Below are 22068 nucleotides of genomic sequence, written 5' to 3'. Positions count from 1 at the left end.
ACTCTGTCACTCTGTCACTCTGTCACTCTGTCACTCTGTCACTCTGTCACTCTGTCACTCTGTCACTCTGTCACTCTGTCACTCTGTCACTCTGTCACTCTGTCACTCTGTCACTCTGTCACTCTGTCACTCTGTCACTCTGTCACTCTCTCACTCTGTCACTCTCTCACTCTCTCACTCTGTCACTCTGTCACTCTCTCACTCTCTCACTCTCTCACTCTCTCACTCTCTCACATTGTGCAGTCCGGAAACTCCACTCATTACCAAAATCTACACGCCAAGATGAATATGAGGCAAGAGCTGCTTGAAATTTGGGGAACCGCAGTCAGCCATTTCACCGCTCCTAATATGCTGGTTTGCAGGCTGAGAGACGGCTTAAACCCGACTCCACATCTCTGGCGTTGTGCTCAGCGGCCTGCTGGGATTTTTGCCCAGTGCAGGCAGGCAAGGCATTTACCAGACCATCTAGTAAGGGACCCGATTCTCTGCTCCTTTCTCCAGGAGATCTGCCCTGCTGTCTACCACAAGCCCTAAACTATCCACACACAGTCCAGATGAAATACCCTATGCCCCCCTCGTCCAACGGCCACATCAAACCAGGTTTTGCGGCGGTAGCAGGTATTCGGTATCAGTGATACTGCAACCCTTCAGGAGGTTCTTCACTGTGAAATGAGGAGCAGAAAACAGTTTGCCTAAACTTGAGCTCTTCCAAAAGCTCTTAGTATTAGTAACTCTTGGTGCACAAGATGTCTGTGCCACCTTTTGTCACTTGCTGAAGATGTCTGAACATTTTTGACAGTGCCATTAGTGCCCATCCTTTGAAATGTTTAGGTGGAGTATGACCATGTCCATCAGTAAAGCCACCTCCAATCATTAACGTAATGCTCGCCAGATCCTCCTTGAGATTGACTCAAAATCCACTGATGGATATCCCTATAGCATTGCAGGAGTCTATACACTTTCGCACACCTTTGCGCTTGCTTACACTTGCTCATGCACTCACTTGCACTTACCCGCTCACGCTTTCCCGCCCGTGTTCACTCGCTTGCCCGCCCACACTCACTCTCGAATGCCCTCACTCAACCGCTTTCACTCGCCTGCTCTCCCCCGCACTCGCCCACTCCCTCCCGTGCTCGCTCGCCCTCACTAGCAACTATTCGGCTTCATCCGAAAACTAAATATGCTATTCAGTACACCCTTAACAAGAAGTTGTCTGTAGCCACCTTGATGGTTTGTTTGGAGTGTACCCAAACTGTGTAAGCTCTGTTTGGTTTAAGGATTGGAGTCAAAGTATGCCTGCAGCGGTGTCGTAGCTCTCCTTTACTGTATCAATGTCATGCTCGCAATCGGTCTAAAATGTGCTCTTATTCAGTGAAGGGTTTTGTTTAAGAACTGGAAGGATCCAGAAATGTTTTAGATCATTTTAAACATTCATTGCCAATAGAAAAATATAATTGCAATTGGGTGGCCAGAACCTCGCAGAGTTCCGAGGCATAGGCCCAGTTTAGGGGTGTGAAATGGATTCGTTTCACTTTCAAACATCTTCAAATGCGTCTATTTATCTTTGTGCCCGAGGCAGAGCTGCTTTTACTGGACAGTTGATCCTGTTGAAGGCATTGAGCGTCGCCAAGTAGGAGAGCCTGTGGGTGGGTAAACGTACAAACAGTAGGATGCTCACCATTTAAACTACTGCCAATTAAAGCAAATATTGCTCCTTAATGCATGATATATGCTGCAGGGCCAGATGGTATACGCACCTTGAAATTAGTTGTTTTGCCTGCCTGGGGCTTTACAAACCTCCATGAAAATCACAAAAAATAACAAATACCAAGAAAATGCCAACAGTACCAATGCTACTGGTTTAACCTTAACCCCTTGCTATAAAACCACCCATAGAAGCTGTACAGAAACGAGCATCACTGAGTTGGAATTTATTTGATCAATTCAATCTTTTTTTGACCACTCAAATGAACCGGCTATTTGTAAATCGACCTGGCAGAACGCTTCCATTTGGCATTGTTAGTCCTGCAGTTTTATGTCGAGAAATATTTAGGTTAACTGCAAAGCGAGAGGACTTGCTCTCCATGATAGCGCTTTGCTACATAACATGCAACCGGGTGGGCCTTTCAAATGTTTGCTATCTGAGAATGTAGCTCTTCCAACAATCATTCTGGACATGGAGAAATAGGAATGTTTAGCGGAAACCGATCTCTCTGGTCAGTTGGTGGTTTGTAGTCCATTGCAGCTCTGCACCCTAGTGTGTGCGCACAACTGAAGATCATTGCCAGCTTAGATGTGCGTAATGGTGTGGCTCGTTCCTCACTAAGCCATGTCCACTTTGCTGACTAAGCTTGAAGATGTGAAGGCCCGTGTGGTGGTAGTGTGTGGGCAGTATAGGAAAAATGTTGTGCATTGCCCTTTATAGAGGAAACTAGATTTAGATGATGTGCAATGAATGATGTATCATCTAATAGCCCTATTGTCCAATCCAGCCTGCCTAGTTTTCACAGACCATGTTTTATGCCCAGCTAACAAGTCAGAGACATACTCGTCCTAGCCATCTCGTCAACACCCAGAGGTTGGTCTAGAGGACCTGATTATCCTCTCTGCCTGCCTAAAAGTCAAACATACCTCTAATTTCCACTCTGCCCTCGAGCCTGACACTGCATCTTCTGACCACACAAATGGTGGAAGCAATTGGGTCATCAGTTGCATGCATGCAAGGTCCCATCTCCAGACCACCAAGACCTGACCTAATCTATCTTGAAAACCTAGAGGACAGACACACCTAACCTTCTCACCATGTAGTGGTCAGAGGCAAGCCTGACATGCCCAACCCCCGACCCACTGGTGGTGGGGTGGAGGACAGAGGAGGAAGGACCGATTCATGTCTGGCTGTGCATTGATCTGTTAGAAGATCGGTGTGATCTGAGCATTACCTCATGATCCAAAGGCCTTCATGGAATGCTAAATATGAGCATTTACTCTGTGCTTACGCTTAAGTGAAGGAGTTGCCTTAAAGGCTTTTTTGGAGCGCCGTTGGTGCACACTGTGTACAACCCAGGAGAAAATTCTTTGCTTACTGGGTATGTACTGCTCATCAATTGAGATTGCATGTATACAGACTTGGGTATTCTGTGGAGATGAGGTCATATAAAAATATTGGACAGTTTTGTTTTTAAATAGGTTTTATATTTATATAATATGCAACTGTACTTCATTTAACCAAATAATTAGTTGTGCTCATTGTGTTTATTTCTTCCATTGTAGTTTGCATTCAGACATAGCTAACTTGCTCCTCTGGTTTATCAATCTCATTGTCGGTGAGCATGAGCGTGTCCAGCAGAATGGCAGAGGACTGGACCTGGGAGTTGCACAGTCTGAGTGGGCTCTGGTATATACCCGGGCTGATTCCGTTCCTCATGCCATGCTTCATGATCAGTTTGGAGTTCTCGGCCATGGAGTTCCTGAAAGAGAGCCTGCTCGAGCACCTGCGCAGAGCCTGGACCGGCTGCATGCTGCGGTAGTTACATGTGATGTAGCGGGTGAATGCCTCCCTGAAAGTCTTGTTGAAGAGTGTGTACACCAGCGGGTTCACCCCTGAGGAAACATACCCCACCCAGACAAATATATCCATCAGCATCCCAATCATGTCTGTGTCGCATTCTGTGCACAACGCAGAGACAACATTGGTGATGAAGAACGGACACCACATGAGAACGAAGAGAAAGAACACAATCCCCAGCACTTTGGAGGCCCGCTGTTCATTGGTGATGGTTTGCATGGACTTCTTACCCACGGTTGAGAGCCGGCGCATTGGTACCTCCTCATTGGTGGTAGTCACCACCTTATCCTTCCTGGACCCGTCCAGCATGGCCACCTTCTCTGGGGAGGAGCAAGGGGTCATGTCTCGCTGAAATACTGTAGAAACAGACGACCACATTAGGCGCTGTGGCCTGTTCTTGATCAGGTAGGCTTTCTTCCGCAGCACATGGATTGTCAGGAAGTAAATGACTACCATTATCCCAAAGGGAAGAAAGAAGGCGGCCATTGATCCAAAGAGGATGAAGTCTCTGAAAGGTTCTGTTTGGACAAGGCAGGTCCCTTCCCCTGTGATGATCGTGGAGTCATTGTGCAGTCCTCGTATTGGGATGGGGATAGCGATGCCTGAAAAAGATCAAAGGAACGGCATTACAGCTGCACCTGTGGCAGAGGGAAGACCGCATCTGCTTCTTGGAAATCGTGGTTATAAATGCATACAAAAGAAAAGTGGTCAAGATGGCTCTGTCTCTGGGACTCCCAAGTCTTCAGTCCAGGCATAGCCTTTTAAAAATCAGTGTTCTTAAATGCGTCAATTCAAGACTGCATTTTTGCTCTTATAAAGTGATGGACTGGAAATGTGGTGTCCCAGCGATTGGGTCATCAGTTCAACCTTAAAAAGACCTCTTAACTGCTACTGCCCACAATAGCATGTCCTTTTTCAGGAAGTAAATACGCAGGCAGTGGCTGCAACTTGGGGCTGCCAAACCCATCCAGCCTAACAGTGTCCTCTATTTCAGTAATAACCTCAGATCTATTTGGTCGCCATCTCTTTCTCCACCTGCCACTGTGTGTGGTGCAGCTATGTTGGTGGTTAGATAAAGCTATGCGGGTGGTGCTCAGATCATGGAGTCTTATGGGGGGTTCTTTTTTAGACCTTGCAAAGATGTACTGGATATAGATCAACCTGCAAAAGCTCAAAAATGGGACGGGCATGATATGTTGTATGGACTGTTCCCCTCCTGGAAACACATTGCATTTCCTTTACCCCTATAATGCACTGTTGCTTCCAAGAGCTATGTTTATGCGTAGATGACTATACAAAATAAACTGATAAGTGGGGTTTCGAACGTGCTCCATGTGTGACTCTAGCACACTCGCCAGCTTTCACTCTCACCCATCAGGGGTCAGCAGTTTTGCAAAAAAGACTTCACACCCTGTGTTTTGCTCCGTTATACTTCTGACTGGTTACCTTTGATGAGTAACTAAAGTTTTGGTTCATGGTCACTTAGCGTGGCTTGGGTGTGTTTTATGAAGTCGATGACCCTGCAAATATCTAGGTAAATGTATGCAGGTTTACCTACAGGCACATGCCTAACCCTATGCAGGTCTATACAAACTGTAATGGGTTGCGCATTTTTATGGTAATTGCTGTTTGGAGTATTTTGTTGTAACCTTACTTTTCCTGTTGACCTACGTCTCAGATCACTAGGGAAGAGCCATCCAGAGGCTGCCTTTGGCTCTCACCCCTCTGGTCCTAATGGCTTTTTTCACTAGCTTCCTGGAAGCAAACACCCCACCCCCACACCATCGCCCTGATCCCCATAATCATGCAGGGAGGGGTGGCTGTGTCTGTACTAATGGCCCCCAGGTTTGCGTATGGAATGCAGCTGCCTAATGTGTTACCCAAGCAGTTCTTTTGGGGTCTGTAATGGGGCAACAGTGGATATAAAAGGACAACCTTAGTAGTGCTACGGTTGGTTTCCCTGTTCGCCCCACTCCCTGTTATGAAAGACAAATGGGGCCAGTGCTGGGAATCCCAAGTTCTTAATGGATGCATGCATGTTTCTAGGGCTCTGCAAGACACTGCGTGATGGTTTCATAATGAAAGCAGAGTGGAAAATCCACAATTATGGGTCGGACCCAGCATCGGGAGTTAATGCGAACTAGAGAATGTATGAGCATTGAAAGAAGCCTCCACAGGTGTCCGGAGAGCGTTACCCTTTCTTGGCACCAAACCCTAGATGGGAAGAAATTCCATGCAATGCATTCGAGGGAGTAATTACGCAGCACTGGGATGCATCCAGAGGTGAAATGACATTCACCAATGATTGCCTCCTCGATTTCAGACCTGCATTCCCCTTCTGCGTTTTATGCAGGCCCTTTCCCAGCCACAGGAAGCTAGAGTGTTGGGCTCTAGCTGCCGTGCCTGGGGCCCAGTACACCTCGGTCTGGAGATCGGCACCAATACCTAATGATCTTTCACAATGGGTAGCCAATAAGCACATCTGAAAATGTAGCCCGCTGTGTCCTGCTAAAGCACCCCCTCCCGCCGTGTACCAATGCGAAGTATATCTTTGTGACCCCCCTCAGGCTTTAAAGTGAGGATGAGCATATCTGCTAGGAGCAGAAGTTATTTCCTCACACCCTTGCATAGAGGTGCCGCAAGGATGTCATGATTACATAGCTTTGGTGTTTCTTTGGGAACTAGTCGAGGCTTGTTTCTGAGGTGAGCCGGATGCTGGCAGTGAGTGACCACGAGAGGCGTGAGTATGTGTGATGTGCCCTTTCCGCCCACTGGCGCCAGCACGTTACCTATGGAGATGATCCACACCACAGTGATTTTGATCAGGGCCTTGGATCTGGACTTGTACTGGCTGGCCTGGATGGGCTTCTTGATGGCGATGTAGCGATCCAACGAGATGGCGCACAGGTGCATGATGGATGCCGTGGAGAAGAGAACGTCCAGAAAGAGCCAGATGGCACAGAGTGCTTTTGTCAGAGGCCACTTGCGTTCTGCAAGAAAGAGAGAGGTGGTCAATGGGAAGCTGATCACACATCTACACTCAGTGATGCAATTTCTCACACAAACGCGCACACACCCCCTGCCACCTGGCAAACCAAAACTGCTGATGTTCCCACCTTTTCCAATTGCAGTACCTTAAAAACCTACATAGTCACTGAGCTTCTACTCATTCCCCCGGAGGGCGAGCACTGATGACCCTCGTGAGATGCCTGCACGCCTCAAACGGTCAGAAAACTTAACACAACTGCTTCACAGGAGCACTTTGACTTTTCTTTGCAAGACAGCTGCCTGGAAGGTATCCTGGCTGGTGCAAACGTCCGGCACTGGGGACCAGCCAGACTAGGTTTGCCTCTGTCCAGTCCAGGATCCCTCCAAGCTCCACTACTCGTCAACCGTAACCAAAATCATCACACTCCCAGAAACCCTTGCTGCTCTTAAGTGTGAGAGGGTTTAATCCTGACTGTGTTCTGTCCATTTCAACAGCAAAGAAAAGATTGTTTCAGTAACAGTTGAACTGAATGGTGGGTCTTGAGGGCATGTTGGCACTCGGCCTCCTTTCAGTGATCCTCCTTGAGATGGCACTGTGTTGGAAGACCCATGTTCTAATGTGGGCACCATACTTGCTGTCTTCAGACTCTTACCAACTGATTTTGGTGCGGTTGTGTTTGGGTAACGGTTTATAACTTATGAGCAGCATGGGCTTGTAGCATTGTGTTTTCTATAAACAATAAGTTACCGTTTTTGTAAGAGGGTAAGTAAGGGTACATCTAAATATTTACCAGAGCACCTTTACACCTCTGCTTATCACTGGAAGCTCTGCATTTCTTACTGAAAAAAGCCCTGCTTTCTTTCTGGGGCTTGTAGATAAATAGGGGGTGTAGGTGAAAGAGGGCACAAGTTATTTTATCTCTGTCTTGCTGACATGCTTCTATGTTGTGTCCCCTTTTCGTCGTACTACGGAGCATATCCCCTTTACCACTGTAAGGAACCGGACTACATGAGTTATTCGCTCCTTGCTCCTCAAGCCCTCCTCCAGCCTCTGTTTGGTCCTTTTCTCCAGCACTGGTGCAAACTACACACTTTTCTCCTCAGCCACTTTTTGTATACCTTTTCTTTGGCATATCTGCAGTTCCACTTCTAGTGCTTTGTACCAGATCTTTCTTGGACTTTTGCTTTGCATGTGCCACTTGCCCACCCCCTCGCTGATCGTGTTTCTGGAGGTATGCACGCTTTTTTTTATGCCACCCTCCTTCACAGGTACCTTACTTGCTTGTGTACGACTGCCAAGCTGATTAACGCTCTTTATTTTCCAACGCTCCTAGGTTTGGTGGCAGCATTTTGCCTTCCCTCACTGGACTTGCATCCAAGGGGTCCTCCGGACCTATATCTGCTGATGTGTAGTGTAATCGGTATACCTGCTGGGCCCATCGGCAATGATGCTGGAGATTCGATCATGTTCGCAGAGACCGATAGTATAATCAGTATGCCTGCCGGGCCTATCTGCAATGATGCTGGAGGATTGGTCATGTTCGCAGAGACCGATAGTATAATCAGTATGCCTGCTAGGCCTATCTGCAATGATGCTGGAGGATCGGTCATGTTCGCAGAGACCGATAGTATAATCAGTATGCCTGCTAGGCCCATCTGCAATGATGCTGGAGGATCGGTCATGTTCGCAGAGACCAATGGTATAATCAGTATGCCTGCTAGGCCTATCGGCAATGATGCTGGAGGATCGGTCATGTTCGCAGAGACCGATGGTATAATCGGTGTGCCTGCTGGGCCTATCAGCTCGCAGAGACCGATAGTATAATCAGTATGCCTGCTAGGCCTATCAGCTTGCAGAGACTGATGGTATAATCGGTGTGCCTGCTGGGCCTATCAGCTTGCAGAGACCGATAGTATAATCAGTATGCCTGCTGGGCCTATCGGCAATGCTGCTGGAGGATCAGTCAGGTTCGCGAGAGCGGCGTGCCCTCTGAGGAGCATGCCCAAACACTTGCCAGGCCTAGACGCAGATGTAATTTACTAGTCTTTGTACAGAGGCCACCCTTTCGCAAGGTCCCTCAGGACCAAGTACGCTGGGTCATTTTTGCACAGACACTCTCAGTAAGTTGAGTGTTTTGTACTCAGTGAGTATACTCAGTCCATAAACACCTGACACCATGAGACCCTCCTTCCATTTCCACAACATAAATGTATTCCAGCTCACAGAAGAACTGAGGAAGTGAGAGAGGGTGTGGATATAGCATGGTCTCTTGCGTGCTGGCATCTTAAAGCAGTATGCTGTAATTCTGTAAAGGATGTGCTGCACATGCTCTGATCTCCTTCATATGATGCCAGTTACCTCCAAAGTTTGGGGGAAGGAGAGGGACTATGGACTTAGAAGTACAGTAGCCACTCTGGTGAGTAATGTAACTTTGGTAATGGGTAAAGGCACTGACATTCCAATTGCACATGGGTGTAATTTCAGGGGGGGAGGGTGTTTGTGTCCCCCCCCCCAGCTTTTGTGGCACACCATTTTGGCCCACTCTTTGGCAGGTACCCCTTTCATTTTGATGTTGTGTCCACCCCCCGTCCACCCCCCCCCTGCGGCCCCCTTAAAGTTTTCAGCAAAGTTACTCCACTGCAATTGCATGATGCCTTCCAATAGAGGAACACCCTTCCTCTCCGTCTTGGGATGAGAGTGAGGCCAATCGCTCATCTACCCCACCTGAGCATGATTGAAAGAGGACTTATGTACCAAGTGACTGACGTCTCTTTTAAATCTTGAATGGTGGCTTCAGGCACTGCACAGACTCCTGATTTACACCATATACTAAAGTCCTAGATGTAACTTCGTGTGTTTCCTAATTTCTAGAATAGATATTCTAGTGACAGTACCGCCCTTCTCGTGCTGTCACATTCAGGAGCGTGTCTTTGGGCAAACTCTCCTGAGAGCTCTACTGTTATTGATGCTACGGATGGAGAGCCTTCCTGTGTTTGGGTACGGGTTATTTCTTGTTGGTGATAATGGCCAAACCCATGGCAGTGTGAGTCCAGTAGAGCAATCCCAGGCTAGGTAATCAGAACAGATGGACCCCCTACAGTACAAGCAGAGCCCGGGGTGGCAGTCCAGTGGAGCAATCCCACGGCTAGGTAATCGGAACAGTAGCTCCCCCTACAGTACAAGCAGTGCCCTCCAGCTGGGGGCATGGGGTGGCAGTGCAGTAGAGCAATCCCAGGCTAGGTAATCAGAACACAGGCACCCCCTACAGTACAGGCAGAGCCCTCGGACCTGGAGACAGGGGGTGGCAGTCGCAGTCCAGTAGAGCAGTCCCAGGCTTGGTAATCGGAACAGATGCCACCCTACAGTACAGGCAGAGCCCTCGAGCTGGAGGCAGGGAGTGGCAGTGGCAGTCCAGTAGAGCAGTCCCAGGCTTGGTAATCGGAACAGATGCCACCCTACAGTACAGACAGAGCCCTCCAGCTGGAGGCAGGGGGTGGCAGCGTTGGAGCGATGTTGCATGGCTTTCTGCGGATAAGCAGCTCTCACGAGAGAGCTGTGCAGCTGTGCCGTTAATGGTTCACGCTGAAGTCTTGTCCTGGCACTGACGAACCTTATAAAGTGCTCCTGCGAGAGTGTTTACAGTCTGCATTGCTCTCTGCAAAATACCACCTTTAGCTAACGGAGTGCTGCTGTCCCGTGAGAGACCTCAACCGGGCAGGCCCTGGCCTGAACACCTCCTGTACTTGCCTCTATGCTTGGACCTGTCTCGGTCCCTTGGAGCAGTCATCTGTTTTCTGCACTTTGCCATAGCGTTAACAAGCAATATATATATATAGGATGGTATGTTGGCAAATGGGGCATGTGTGCAGTGCAGCATCAGCAACGGCAGGTACATGTGGTGGGAAAATGTTCCAGTCCCGTGCCCATCTATGCCCAGTCAGTGCCGGCAGCATTTAAGAGATCCAGAAAATAGGCAAGGTGGCAAGTTGTGACTTGGGGATCGCCTTGCCTTCTCTCTGCATTCTTCACGTCCTGGCCAAGCTTCTCACTCGGGTGCAAAAACCATCCCTGTACCGAAGACTTCGTCCTGTTTTCAGGAGCCCCGTGGCTTCTCCACCACTTTGGATTCTTAATAACATTGTTCGTGCTTGTCTTGCCTCAGAGTGAATGTATTCTTCGAAAGCTAGTAGCGATGAGCGACCAACGCTGCACGTTAGAGGCTGTTTTAGTTATGCACTCCTTGGATCAAGGACACATTTTGGTAGGGTTTTTTTTTGTTTTATCTGAATGTGTATTTGTGTCTAGCTTTATCTTTCAGAAGTATATTGAATTGTTGTTTTTGTTGCCTTAACTTCACCCATTCCTTTTTGTGTAATCATGTCCCATCTTATCCTCTCTGCAAGGAAACCCTGGAGCCATGTTGTCATCCATCTTGCATGTGTGCGAATGTATCGGGCTGTTTATACTAGAAGTAACCAAATCTAAACAGAGCATTTCCAAGGTGCCTGGCCTCTCTTCACACTCGGTCGGGGTGGGCGTGCGTGCGTGCGTCTTGATTTTGAGAGATACTAGAGAGGCATTTGAGTTATTTCTTAATCAGGCACGGTTTTAATGTTTACTTTTAAATGTAATTGTTTTCCCCCACTTTGCCCACATCCCCATCGGAGTTCTTCCCCCGAATGGAAAAATGTAAAGTGACTCCGACTTTAGGTCCGATAGCACAGCGAGTAGAGCGCTCGCTTTGACACTTGTGCAGAGCCTCTGACAGGGGTAAGAATCCCGGCGGGGCCAAACTCAGCCTTTCATCCTTCCGAGGTTGATAAATGAGCACCACCCACCATGGGTAATGATAAGCAGCGCTCAGATGCCTGAGGGTTCGTAGCGCTATATAATTGCTAAGCTAAATTATTATTAAGAACAGACCGCCATGCCTGTTGAATGTGCCCAGCGCTCACGTAAAGCAGCATGGTCTTGGAATTTTGCACTTGTCTTTGCGTAGTGCAGAACGCGGAGTGATTCGCCACATCCCTCTCTTCCAACTGGGTCATTTTTAGCTCCTTTGCTCATTTCCATCAGGATTCTTAATTTTGGCAGAGGGCGATAACCACCTGCATGGGAAAATATATTGGGGTAAAAGTATATTATGTTGGCATGGTGCTTTTTTCTGGCATTTGGGTCTGGGGGTCGAGGGGGTTAGGGATCTGGCAGTACTCTGTACACAGCCATTCTGTGTATCTGGAGTTTTAGCACATTTATGTCGCTTAAAACAGTCAACGGCCTCTTGCAGAATGCAGTGGTGCAGCACGTGTGCCCTCCTCCTCCATTTGATCCCCTGGCAGTGCAGCATCCCAGCGTCCAGCCAATGCCTGCGGGTCAAGCAGTCTGTGTTGGGAAAGACTTCATTTGAGGTGGACTATCTGTGAAGTGGGGGCAAGTCTGTAGTGTTGGCTCTCTGAAGGGCCCCATGCTCGGCCTGATGCGGGCCCCTCCCAGGCCCAATCTAACTCGTGCTTCCTTCTAAACCCTCGGCCAGTGACGTGGCGAAACCGCGACATTGATCCCCGGAAAGCGGTCCAGTTTTCACCCAACCCAGCATTTTTTTAAATTTAAAAATGCACGTGCTAGCCAGCCTCGCCCCAGACGCTTCTCGAATGCAGGGTGCCCCGGCCAAGTCTCGGTCTGCTTAAGTAAGCCTTGTTTGTTTTATCGGACGCCCCCCCCCTTACCCACCCATCGAGGCAGATGTTTCTCACGCGGAGGTGTGCGTGCCGTGCAGCGGCCTGCCCCGATCACAGTCGGTGCCTGGTTCTGATTCCGAGGCCCCAGCCCACCTAACCCCAGGAATCTTGCTTCCCCTGCGTGTGCTGCACCGTGTTGCACAACTTGAACTATTTGTGTGTGTGTGTGTGTTTCTTCTCTATTTTTAACTGAGGTGTCATTTCGCTTCCCGCGGTGTATATCTTTTTTATTATTTCGCGTTCTCGGCTGCACACGTGGTCTTCGGCATCTTGCTATTTTCCTGGGTCTGCATGGGAGACATTTCCTTTGTGAAATATCAGAATGTGTTAGAACCCGTCTGCCTCCCTCCCCTTCTCGGAATGGCCCATGTAACCGGATGCAACATGGATTTCGGGTTAAAGGGTAATGATGCCCTGCTAATTGCCTGATTGACTTTTAATGTGTGCTACCAGGCTTGAATAGTCGGAGCAATCGTGGCCTTTAGTAGGAGTTTTGGGTTTATAGATTTAGGAGGCATGCCTGCAGGAGCCTGACGCAGGATCCAGAAGACTGGCGCTTCTCTGCTGGACCAGGGGTAACGGAGGAGCTGAGAGCTGCTGACCACGTTTCAGAGGCCGTTCTGCAGAATAGGCTTGCCATGCCTACCTCTGCCCATTGCTTTGACACGGGTGGGGGAGGCTGGGGATGCCTAACCCTCTTACTGCACTCATTGCTGTAGCCTGTGGGATGGCAAGAAGGCTCCACGTTTGATTTTCAATTGTACTCCATATTTTTTAATTTGGGAGTCTAATTATTCTTTTAGGAAGTAAAAAGGTAAATTGCCTTCCCAATTGGCGGATTTTTTGGGGGTATATGAGTACATTTGAAATCTTAAACAGTTCTCTTTTTGCAATCCATACTGCTTTGCACCTTCCTAGTCATGCACATAAAAAGACGCATGTTTACCTTCTGTTCTTCTCCAGACCAGGCTGTCCTAATACCAGCGATTCCCTCGCTGCTACCACGCATCTCAAGTTATGCGTGCAGCTGTGTGCGCTCGCAAGTAGGGGGCAGGTTGAGTCGGGGTCTGTTCCTGCTTATTAAGTTTTTTTTGCTTCCTGTGTTTTTTGTTGTTTATTTATTGCAATGTAGCTTAACATAAACCCTTTGCCAAAGTTCAACAACACATATATTTTCTTTTTCATACAATGAAGATTAAAAACGCTGTTTAAATAGTTCAAAGCAGCAATACATAGTGTCAAGAATTTAAAATATAATGCCAAAAGTAGTCGGGTACAACATACATTTCATAATTTATGTCTAAAAAATATTTGATGTCTCAGTGCAGCTAAGGAGTTGCAATCAATTATTAAGTATTTTAAATGTTCCACTTTTGCCCTGCACAGTCTGCAAAGTTTCTCAGATCCTGGCCCCTCAGCTCTTGCTCAGACTACATTGATTCAAAATAGATTAACTCTCATTCTTAAGAAACTGTCTCTTAAAATTCTTCAACGATTGTCCATCCGATCAAACTCAAATCGCCTTAGTTTCACCGTAGCCAGAGTCCATATTAAATCTTCAGCTGTTGCAGCAATTTTCAATAATAGATTTTTACAGTCGGTTATCCAGTTAAATAACACTTTACAGTACTTTGATTCTACTTAGAACGAATTCCAAAATACACAGAATAACTTGAAAGGGATCCAATTTTTGTATACTTCTGTAACATTTGCCAATGAATGAGTGCTTTTAGTAAAGTCAAACCTAATTCATGGCGGATAATACTCGCTGGGAGTCCTTGCGGGAGGTTCAAGGTTTCCCTCCAGAAGGAAGCTTCTGTTTTCCCCCACTCAACTACACTCTACAATCTGTGCACCATGGGTAATTTTGGGAATTCTTTTTTTTTTTTGTTGGTAAAATTGCAACAATGGTACATTTTCGAACAGCCATAATTGTGTTGCAGCAATTTTTTCCTGAGCCATCAATCTACAAAATACTTTGAGTTTATTCCCAACTCCTTAGAAACATCGTGCCCAGATACTTAAAATTACACTATTTCCAGTTTTGAACCATTTCGTTTAAAGTTAAAACTATAACTTTGATTCACTTCACGTCCTCTTTTCTTGGTTTTACAATCATCATCTTTGTCTTTTTGTCTGTTAACAGACAAATGTAGATTCTTTAGAAAACGTCTTACCGCTGCAAGACCCCTTTTGTAAGCCTATTGCTGTTTTATCACAAATTACAATAGCTGCGTATACCAAGTAATGTATATAAAACCTCCCTAGTCGTGGCAGATCATTATTACGATTATTAAAAGCTGATCCAATATCATGAATATAAAAGTTAAAAAGAAACTGTGTAAGCACGCAACTTGTCTTACGCCACAACTGGTATTTACCCATTGGCTATATGTGCCGTTATTGTACAGTCTGATTTGTATACACGTATCCTTATGTAATGCGATTAAAATGTTAAGTAAAATAGCTGGACAATTTCTATTTTGCACTTTTTTAATTTAATTTTAGTATATGCCTTTTTTTGGAAGTAAAAATGGCTAATAAAATGCTTCTGTGTAGGGTAAATTCCAGCATCTGTCTCCAAGTATTATTAGGTGGACTATTAAAACAGCCATCTTTGGTGAGTCGTAGGCGTTGTGGTGAGTGGGCTACTAAGACAGTGAAACAGTTCAATCTGGCCCCTTTTGAGGTTTTCCTTCCCACAGCACCCAGACGTCTGTTCCAACGTGCTTGATAATTGCAACGATGTGGTCATTTATTTGCATGACCACACTGGAGCGGATGTGTGGAGTGCGGGGAGTGGATGAGTGGAGTGCGGGGGATGAGTGCGTAAAACAGGTGAATCCATAGTACATGTGAGGGCATAAAGCAGATGAATGCCGGAGCGAACGAGAGCCTGGAGCGAACAAGTGCCCAGAGTGAACGGACCTGTTGCGTAGAGCGGACGAGTTCGTAGAACGAACAAGCACAGATTGCATCCAATACTGATGAGTGAGTAGAATGGATGAATACGTAGAGCTGCCGAATGCGTAGAGCATGGGACAGACAGGAGTGCATGCGTGGGGCCGACAGGAGTACGCATGCGGACTGGAGCGCGCGGAGCGGACTGGAGCGCGCGGGGCGATCCGGAATGCGTGGAACAGACTGGAGTGTATGGAGCAAACCGGGATGCATGGAGTGGATAGGAATGCTATGGAACACATATAATTGTGTGACGTATATAGTATGGTTTGGAATGCAGAGAATGTTTGAAAGAGCATATAACCCATCATATCACACCACCACGCTTACTCTCTCCTCTACATCACCACTCAACTAGAACACAGAGATACTATGACACCATTCGAAATAACTGTTCTCATACCAACATCCGCCGCTCACTCCACATCATTCTAAGTAAACACTGCTGGTTACACCCCCCCCCCCCCCCACCAGCCAGGCGTTCTCCTCAGGCCTAACGCAGCCACATCCGGTCTGGATAAATCCTGCCAGAACGACCACATACTCCTGATCTCTCAACCACCACACCTACCGCTAAGAAGCAGCTACTACACGGATACCGCACGAGCTGCTCACACGCACCTTTTGACTCTTTAGTCTCTCTACTGATCTGAACTTGGGTTCCCAAGGGCGTTCAACCTACCAGCGCCTTCTGACCATAACAATGGTATATAAGGCGCTATATAAATACAAAATAACAATAACAACAATAACAATGCTGACAGACTTTACAAGAACCAACAGATGAGGGTAGTTGTTAGAAAGGATAAGTCGATAGGGACTTTTCTTCCGGAACACATTAACCACACAGCATTGGTAACACTGTTATCTCTGTAGTAGTCCTCTCGGTATCACCCGTTTACTGCATACCCGAAAATACTGAATATGAAAATGTTGAATCTTTTACTTCACATTTCACTGCAAGTATATGTGGGGGTGTTAGGTTAATAAGTTAAGGGGAGAATGGGGGACTGTGGGAGTTCCCCCCCCCCCCCTTATATACTTGCCGTAAAAGAAAATAAATAGAAATGTTAGTATTCTGCATTTTTATTTTGCAGTGATCAGGTAGATCTGTCCTCTCCACCGTATCAGTTTTTGGTGCTTCTCACCTAATGTTTTCAGACTAATGTAAGGCATCCACAACCCTATTGCCTGGAAATATGGAACAATTCTGATTGATCCAATGGTCTGGTATTATCGTGGTCTCTGACTAGGGATATTGTCTGTGGAAATGTGTTCATTTTCAGGATTTGTGCAATATTTTCTATGGTTCTCACTTGATCCTAGATGATGTCTAGGGATTGTTGTCTTTCTTGGCACTAGTATTCCAGTAACCTAATCATGGCTACCTATCTCCCTGTGTCATAGTTTCTTTTTCTGTCAAAATTAGGTGGGCGTAAGAATGTGCCAACTCACTCTATTTTTCACTAAATAAAGGGGCTGTTTAACAAACTGTAAGCTCCTTGCATGACAGCTAGTCACTACGGCCACATCGTTTTGGAAGAGCTACCTGGGGCCGCCAATTACTAGGAGAATGTCTGTTGCATGTTCAGCCATGGTTAGCGCTAAATCATTTATGTCTTAATACTTTAAAGACTGAGGTACTGTGATGACACTGCAAGCAGGTTGCTATTGAATTTGGCCTGATTGGATCCTCTCACAAATTTCTAGTCTATCCAGATGAAGAATCTGTGGGAGGCAATTTGGTAGAACATTACAGATAAGTCATGTAATTTTCACTTCTATGGTCTGATTCCTGAAAGGGATTCTCCTCCCGGACCCTCTTGAAAATTACTCATAAGGTTGACAAAGGCTTCACTACTGCAACACATCTATGCAAGCCTCATGGCAAATGCATTAAGCAAAATGAATGGGACATTAGTATCTTAAAGTTCTACACACGCCTTAAGAAGACTGTATTTTATTTATTTAATTGTTTTTTTATTGCACGCCTAATATCGTACTGGAGTTATGTTTCGTACCAGAGTTATGTTTCTAAGTGCGGATCCGGGTTTTGAACCCCTGTTGCTCTGCCTCATCTTGCTTCCAAGACCAGTACATTGCCCCTCTGCTAACCTCCGTATTGGCTACCAGTAAAGTACAGGTTAGATGTTTAGATTTGCCAAGCTCATCCTCCATTACCAGCCAGTAAGACTACAAGGGCCAGATGCCCAGAACATGCTGGGGTCTTGCCAGCACAGATAGAAATATTCTGAGGGCAGATCTCTGCAGTATCGAACCTCCCCCTCTGGACAACTCTATGAACACTCTGCCTACAGCTGGATCACTTAAGATTCTGAAGGGACTTATCTGTTCCTCTCTGTTTAAGGCACGAAAGTACTAAACATGAATGATGGCTTCTGTGCCCATTCCTCTTATTCGCTGAAGCTACTACTAGAGGAATAATGCACATTACAAAGATAAGGAAATACCACAAATGGAGGTCTCAATTATTCCATTACTGTAGACTGCAGGGTATGCTAGTTGAAATGCACTCTCCTGTACATTTTATAGCAAACGGATCCAGATGCTTTCGGTGGTGGCCCCATGGGAAGAAGAAATGTTACTGATCTGAATGTCTAAGTAGCCTCTGTGACAGGTTGGGGCGTTATCCAAGATGTCGTCGTGTCTCTAGTTCCGGGCCTTTGGGCTGTTCATGGCAGCTTTCGAGGTCTGCAGTCCCTGGCTCTTAACATCACATCCAGCATGACACAGCTGTCACGTAGACACTGAATAGTAATATCATTTGTAATTCCAAGTACTGTTGCTAATGTAGGGTTCCACATTTCCCTGATGCGGCCCATAGCTCCTGAAAACAGCACCCAACAGCTGCATTTACCACTTTGCGAACATTCTGAGTGGTGGTTTTTATTTTATTATTTTATTTTTTTAAATTAGACTCCCTTCTCTTTTGATCAATAACATTTTTCATGTCAACAGAGCTGGACTTTTATAGGCGCAGTACTTTAATGTGAATATTCTACAACAGTGGAAAGTACAGAAGGACGCCATGAACTCCTCATTGTGACAGGAGTCGAGATCCTGGACCTTGTTCAAGGAAATGCTAAACTATTCTTTTTTTATTAGCATTTTGCATTCTCTTGGCCTTTCATCTCCTGTTTTCGTAGTTGCCTTTGCATTTTTCTGAGTCGAATGGACACTGTTAACCAATCGTGCTGGAGAGTGTGCAGAGTTGTCCATAAATTCTAAAACAAAAAAAAACACTGCAGTGTTTGCAGGTTGGTGGGGTTTCTGCGGTGGTCAGGGTCTAGTCCTTCATGCAGTTGGATGTTCCCGGTGGTTCCATACCTGTTTGCAGAAATAATTTTTCTCCCCCTCGTGCTCTTACTGAGACCCTGCTCTGGGACCACTATCGGGGCAGCTATGGCCCCAGGTTATGTGAATACCTTTATGTTCTATTTGGAATCAGAACATGTCTTGAACTCGGCAAGATGGATGGACTATCGATCTCTATATGTGAGATACACTGACGATGTATTTGGGATATGGAGTGGATCTAGACGGGAGTTGAAGAATGTTTTCGAGATGATGAATCCGATGCATCCTCGCATTAAATTTGCAACTGATCTGAGTGAAACATGTTTACATTTCCTGGACATTGAAATTCATGTGGAAGAGAGTAAACTCAATACAAGGATTTTTGCCAAGTTTACAGATCGTAATAGTCTGCTAGCCACAAGCTTTCATCCAAAACGTACATCAGACAGTGTTCCATTGAGTCTGTTTTTACGATACTGACAGAATATTTCCAATCCTGAATTGAACAACAGACAAGTTTCTGTATTGAAAGGAACGTTTGTAGCGACACAATATTAGGGGGTGATCCAACAAGCGATCAATAGTGTCCCAGAGGAGCAGAGAATAACTTCTTGTACCTAAACCGCCGAAAACCAGTCCACCATTGGTATGTGTGACCACTTATTCATTGCAAAGCAAAAAAACAAACGGGTGATTAGAAGACATTGGTCTATGCTGCAGATGGATTGTACATTGGGAATAATGTTCCCAAACCCACCTGTGTTTGCGTATACAAATAGTAAAACCCTTAAGAATACACTTGTGAGAGCAGAGCTAACATCGGCAAGCACAACTAAAAGTTTATGGAAGGCTGCACACCTATGTTGTAATTGTCAACATTGTAGTAACATCATAAATGGCACAAATTACTCACCCGCATAAAGGAACTGAGACACTCCTGTACGTGTGTCTCAAGTAGTGTTATTTATGCATTGAAGTGCCCATGTGGAATAATGTATGTGGGCATGACAACAAAGGCCAACGTTCGCTGGACCGAGCATAAAGCAAATATAAGAAAGAGGAATTTAACTTCACCAGTAGTCTTTCATTTTTTAGCACAGATGTAATGTGTAATTTTGAAGAAGTGCTCAAGCCAAAGAGAGGAAGGGATATCATTAGACTGCTCATGCAGAAAGAACTTGAGTGGATTGATTGTTTAGACTGGTACTACACAGTCTAAACAATCAATCCACTCAAGTTCTTTCTGCATGAGCAGTCTAATGATATGATAGGGGGATGCACATCGAATGTGACTCTACCTGCTTTGTATTAGTTAAAAGATTTGTACGAGACTCCCATTGGAGTGAAATTGTGAGCAGGCGAGTGATGTGAGGCTGTTTTTTTGCAAAATTAATGTTGTGTTGGAGGAGGTGAGCTAATTAGCCTCCTCATGAAGTAAACTACGAGATTGAGAGCAGGCTAAACCTGACCGGCTGTTATCCTTGTTGATAATGGATGGTAATAAAGGCAGTAGATTCAGATTTCAAGACGATCATAAGGGTGTCAACCATCATTAAGTTGTGGTTTAAGTGCGGTTTTTAAAATGCGAATTTTCAGGTACAAATAGCAGCATGCGACGCTGGGGAGCCCTGTAGTACCCGACCGGCCTTTGCCGGATTGGTGCCTCTGTTGCTGCCTTACCCCTGCCGGTACCCTAACACAATAGCCACTATGTAGAACAGCTTTTATAAACATTCAGGGGAATTTGAGGTAACCTCTTTAGTTGGTAGGGACAGAAGAGAACAGTACAATTAATACTGTCTAGGTTGAACCACTAGGTGTACCCCTAGCGGAAAAAACAAATGTGACATCTGCTGCTCAGCGAGGGAAATACCATAGAGAACAAAGCATAATGGAGTAGAGATTAAATGCATATGTGCTACCATTGGTGCGCTGAATCGGGATGTGTTAAGTACCCCACATTTTCAGTGTGCAGGGACAGTCGCCTGGGCAATTTTTGTAGTTAGATGGTGTCGAGGAAATAGAGGACTGCTTCGGGTCCTAGGTTACAGATTAAGGTGAATTTAATTTCCTTAATGAAATATAGGGAATGCTGATTGAAAATAAAGAGATGATGGAAAGTTTTCTTGGCGCAATACATAACATGGTTAACTAGTACCTACAAGATGGCTGCAATATATTCAAGTTACCGGTATACACCATGGAGGGACATGTGACCATCACAGGTGATGGAATGCTTTCTTTTAAGAGCAGCATCCACACGCGCTCAGTATTTCTGCGGAGTTCCTGTTTAGCAACAAGCTTGTGGGATTAGACACAAGAGGGACACTGGGTCCTTGGTAATGTGATTGATTTGTGTATCACTTTTTAATGGGAAGAAAATCACCATTGTTTTGTAAAACAAAGAGCAGAGGAGTTAGCCTGTGTAAAATCAGGAAGACTATACAGGTGAGAGATCACCATTTGTAATTTATGGGGGAAACTTTTCATTGACACTGATGGGTTTTTTTGTGTGATGGGCTACGCATTTTTATTTCATGTTGACAATTAAGAGTGATGTGTCTACGATATAAAGGTTAGTGTACATGATTTACAATATGTTTTTGAACTCTAGTACAGACCTCAAGTGGATATTAATGAGTAATTGTATACATATTTTCTAGGTTATTTAATTGAATGCAAGATTAGAAGAACACTGTACAAGCCTGAAGACTAATAATGTATCTGAAATGTGTTGGCTTTCATTTCTGAAGGAGTCTAACTGAATAACTACAGACTTACCTCGACAAATAGTAAATTCAGTGTTGCTTGGGAAACACTGGGGGGGGGGGATATAGAGTTTGAGTGTGTTATGATTTGCTTATGAAAAAATGTGTAATTGTTATCTTTATACCTTTCGAGTTTCTTTTGAACTGTGCTTTGAATATACGCTATCGCATTGAATAGGTGGTGACATTTATATACAAAAATCTTTCAACAAATGCTTTGTGTTCATATACAGTTGGTCGATTGGTTTGTTTCACAAAGTATTTATAACGTTATGAATTGAATTAGGGATATCATTCCCATAGCAGTGCATTTGGGTTACCTACTAGCGACAGTGGGTTCAATTATTTTGCATTCTTTTTTCTCTCCTTGGCTGCAGAGTTCTAACCCAGTTTCACCTAAAATGATATTTAGAAAAGAAATATCTTTTATACATTGTTTACTGAACTGCTAATCTCACAAAGCTGTGCACCCCATACACCCGTTTTACCCTGCTCTGCTCTTGTCTGAGTCCAGATCAACGGGGCCAGCAGCACCTCCAGAATGGGAACTAGTTGCGGGAGTATGTCATGGATGCTGCTGGGCTGGGGGGTGCCCACTGTCCTTGTAGAAAGGCCTCCTAATTGTCGGGCGTTTAGAGCAGTAATCCACGACGGGCCTGGGTGCTGGAAATTGATATTGAAGCTAGGTATTTCTGTCTGCACCTGTCCTGTACATACATTGTTTTAGGG

At 45.5% G+C, this 22068-nt stretch overlaps 2 protein-coding genes across 2 annotated transcripts in view; one reads left to right on the top strand and one right to left on the bottom strand.

Moving 5' to 3' along the window:
* Positions 1-22068, top strand: part of PSMD1 (proteasome 26S subunit, non-ATPase 1) — a 1063364-nt gene that overhangs the window by 437500 nt on the left and 603796 nt on the right. The gene's annotated exons all lie outside the window — the stretch shown is intronic.
* Positions 3238-22068, bottom strand: part of HTR2B (5-hydroxytryptamine receptor 2B) — a 31765-nt gene continuing 12934 nt past the window's right edge. Inside the window, exons 3-4 of the mRNA XM_069617567.1 lie at positions 6355-6555; positions 3238-4167 (exon numbers count right to left, since the gene is read on the bottom strand). Of these exons, the coding sequence (XP_069473668.1) occupies positions 3278-4167; positions 6355-6555 (1091 nt within the window). The 3' untranslated portion in view covers positions 3238-3277. The remainder of the gene's footprint in view (positions 4168-6354; positions 6556-22068) is intronic.

The sequence above is a fragment of the Ambystoma mexicanum genome, chromosome 10 (genome assembly GCF_040938575.1).
Source record: "Ambystoma mexicanum isolate Mex_15411 chromosome 10, UKY_AmexF1_1, whole genome shotgun sequence".
NCBI classification, from domain to species: domain Eukaryota; kingdom Metazoa; phylum Chordata; class Amphibia; order Caudata; family Ambystomatidae; genus Ambystoma; species Ambystoma mexicanum.
Note: the sequence above shows the minus strand (reverse complement) of the source record. Positions and strands in the feature narration are given on the sequence as shown.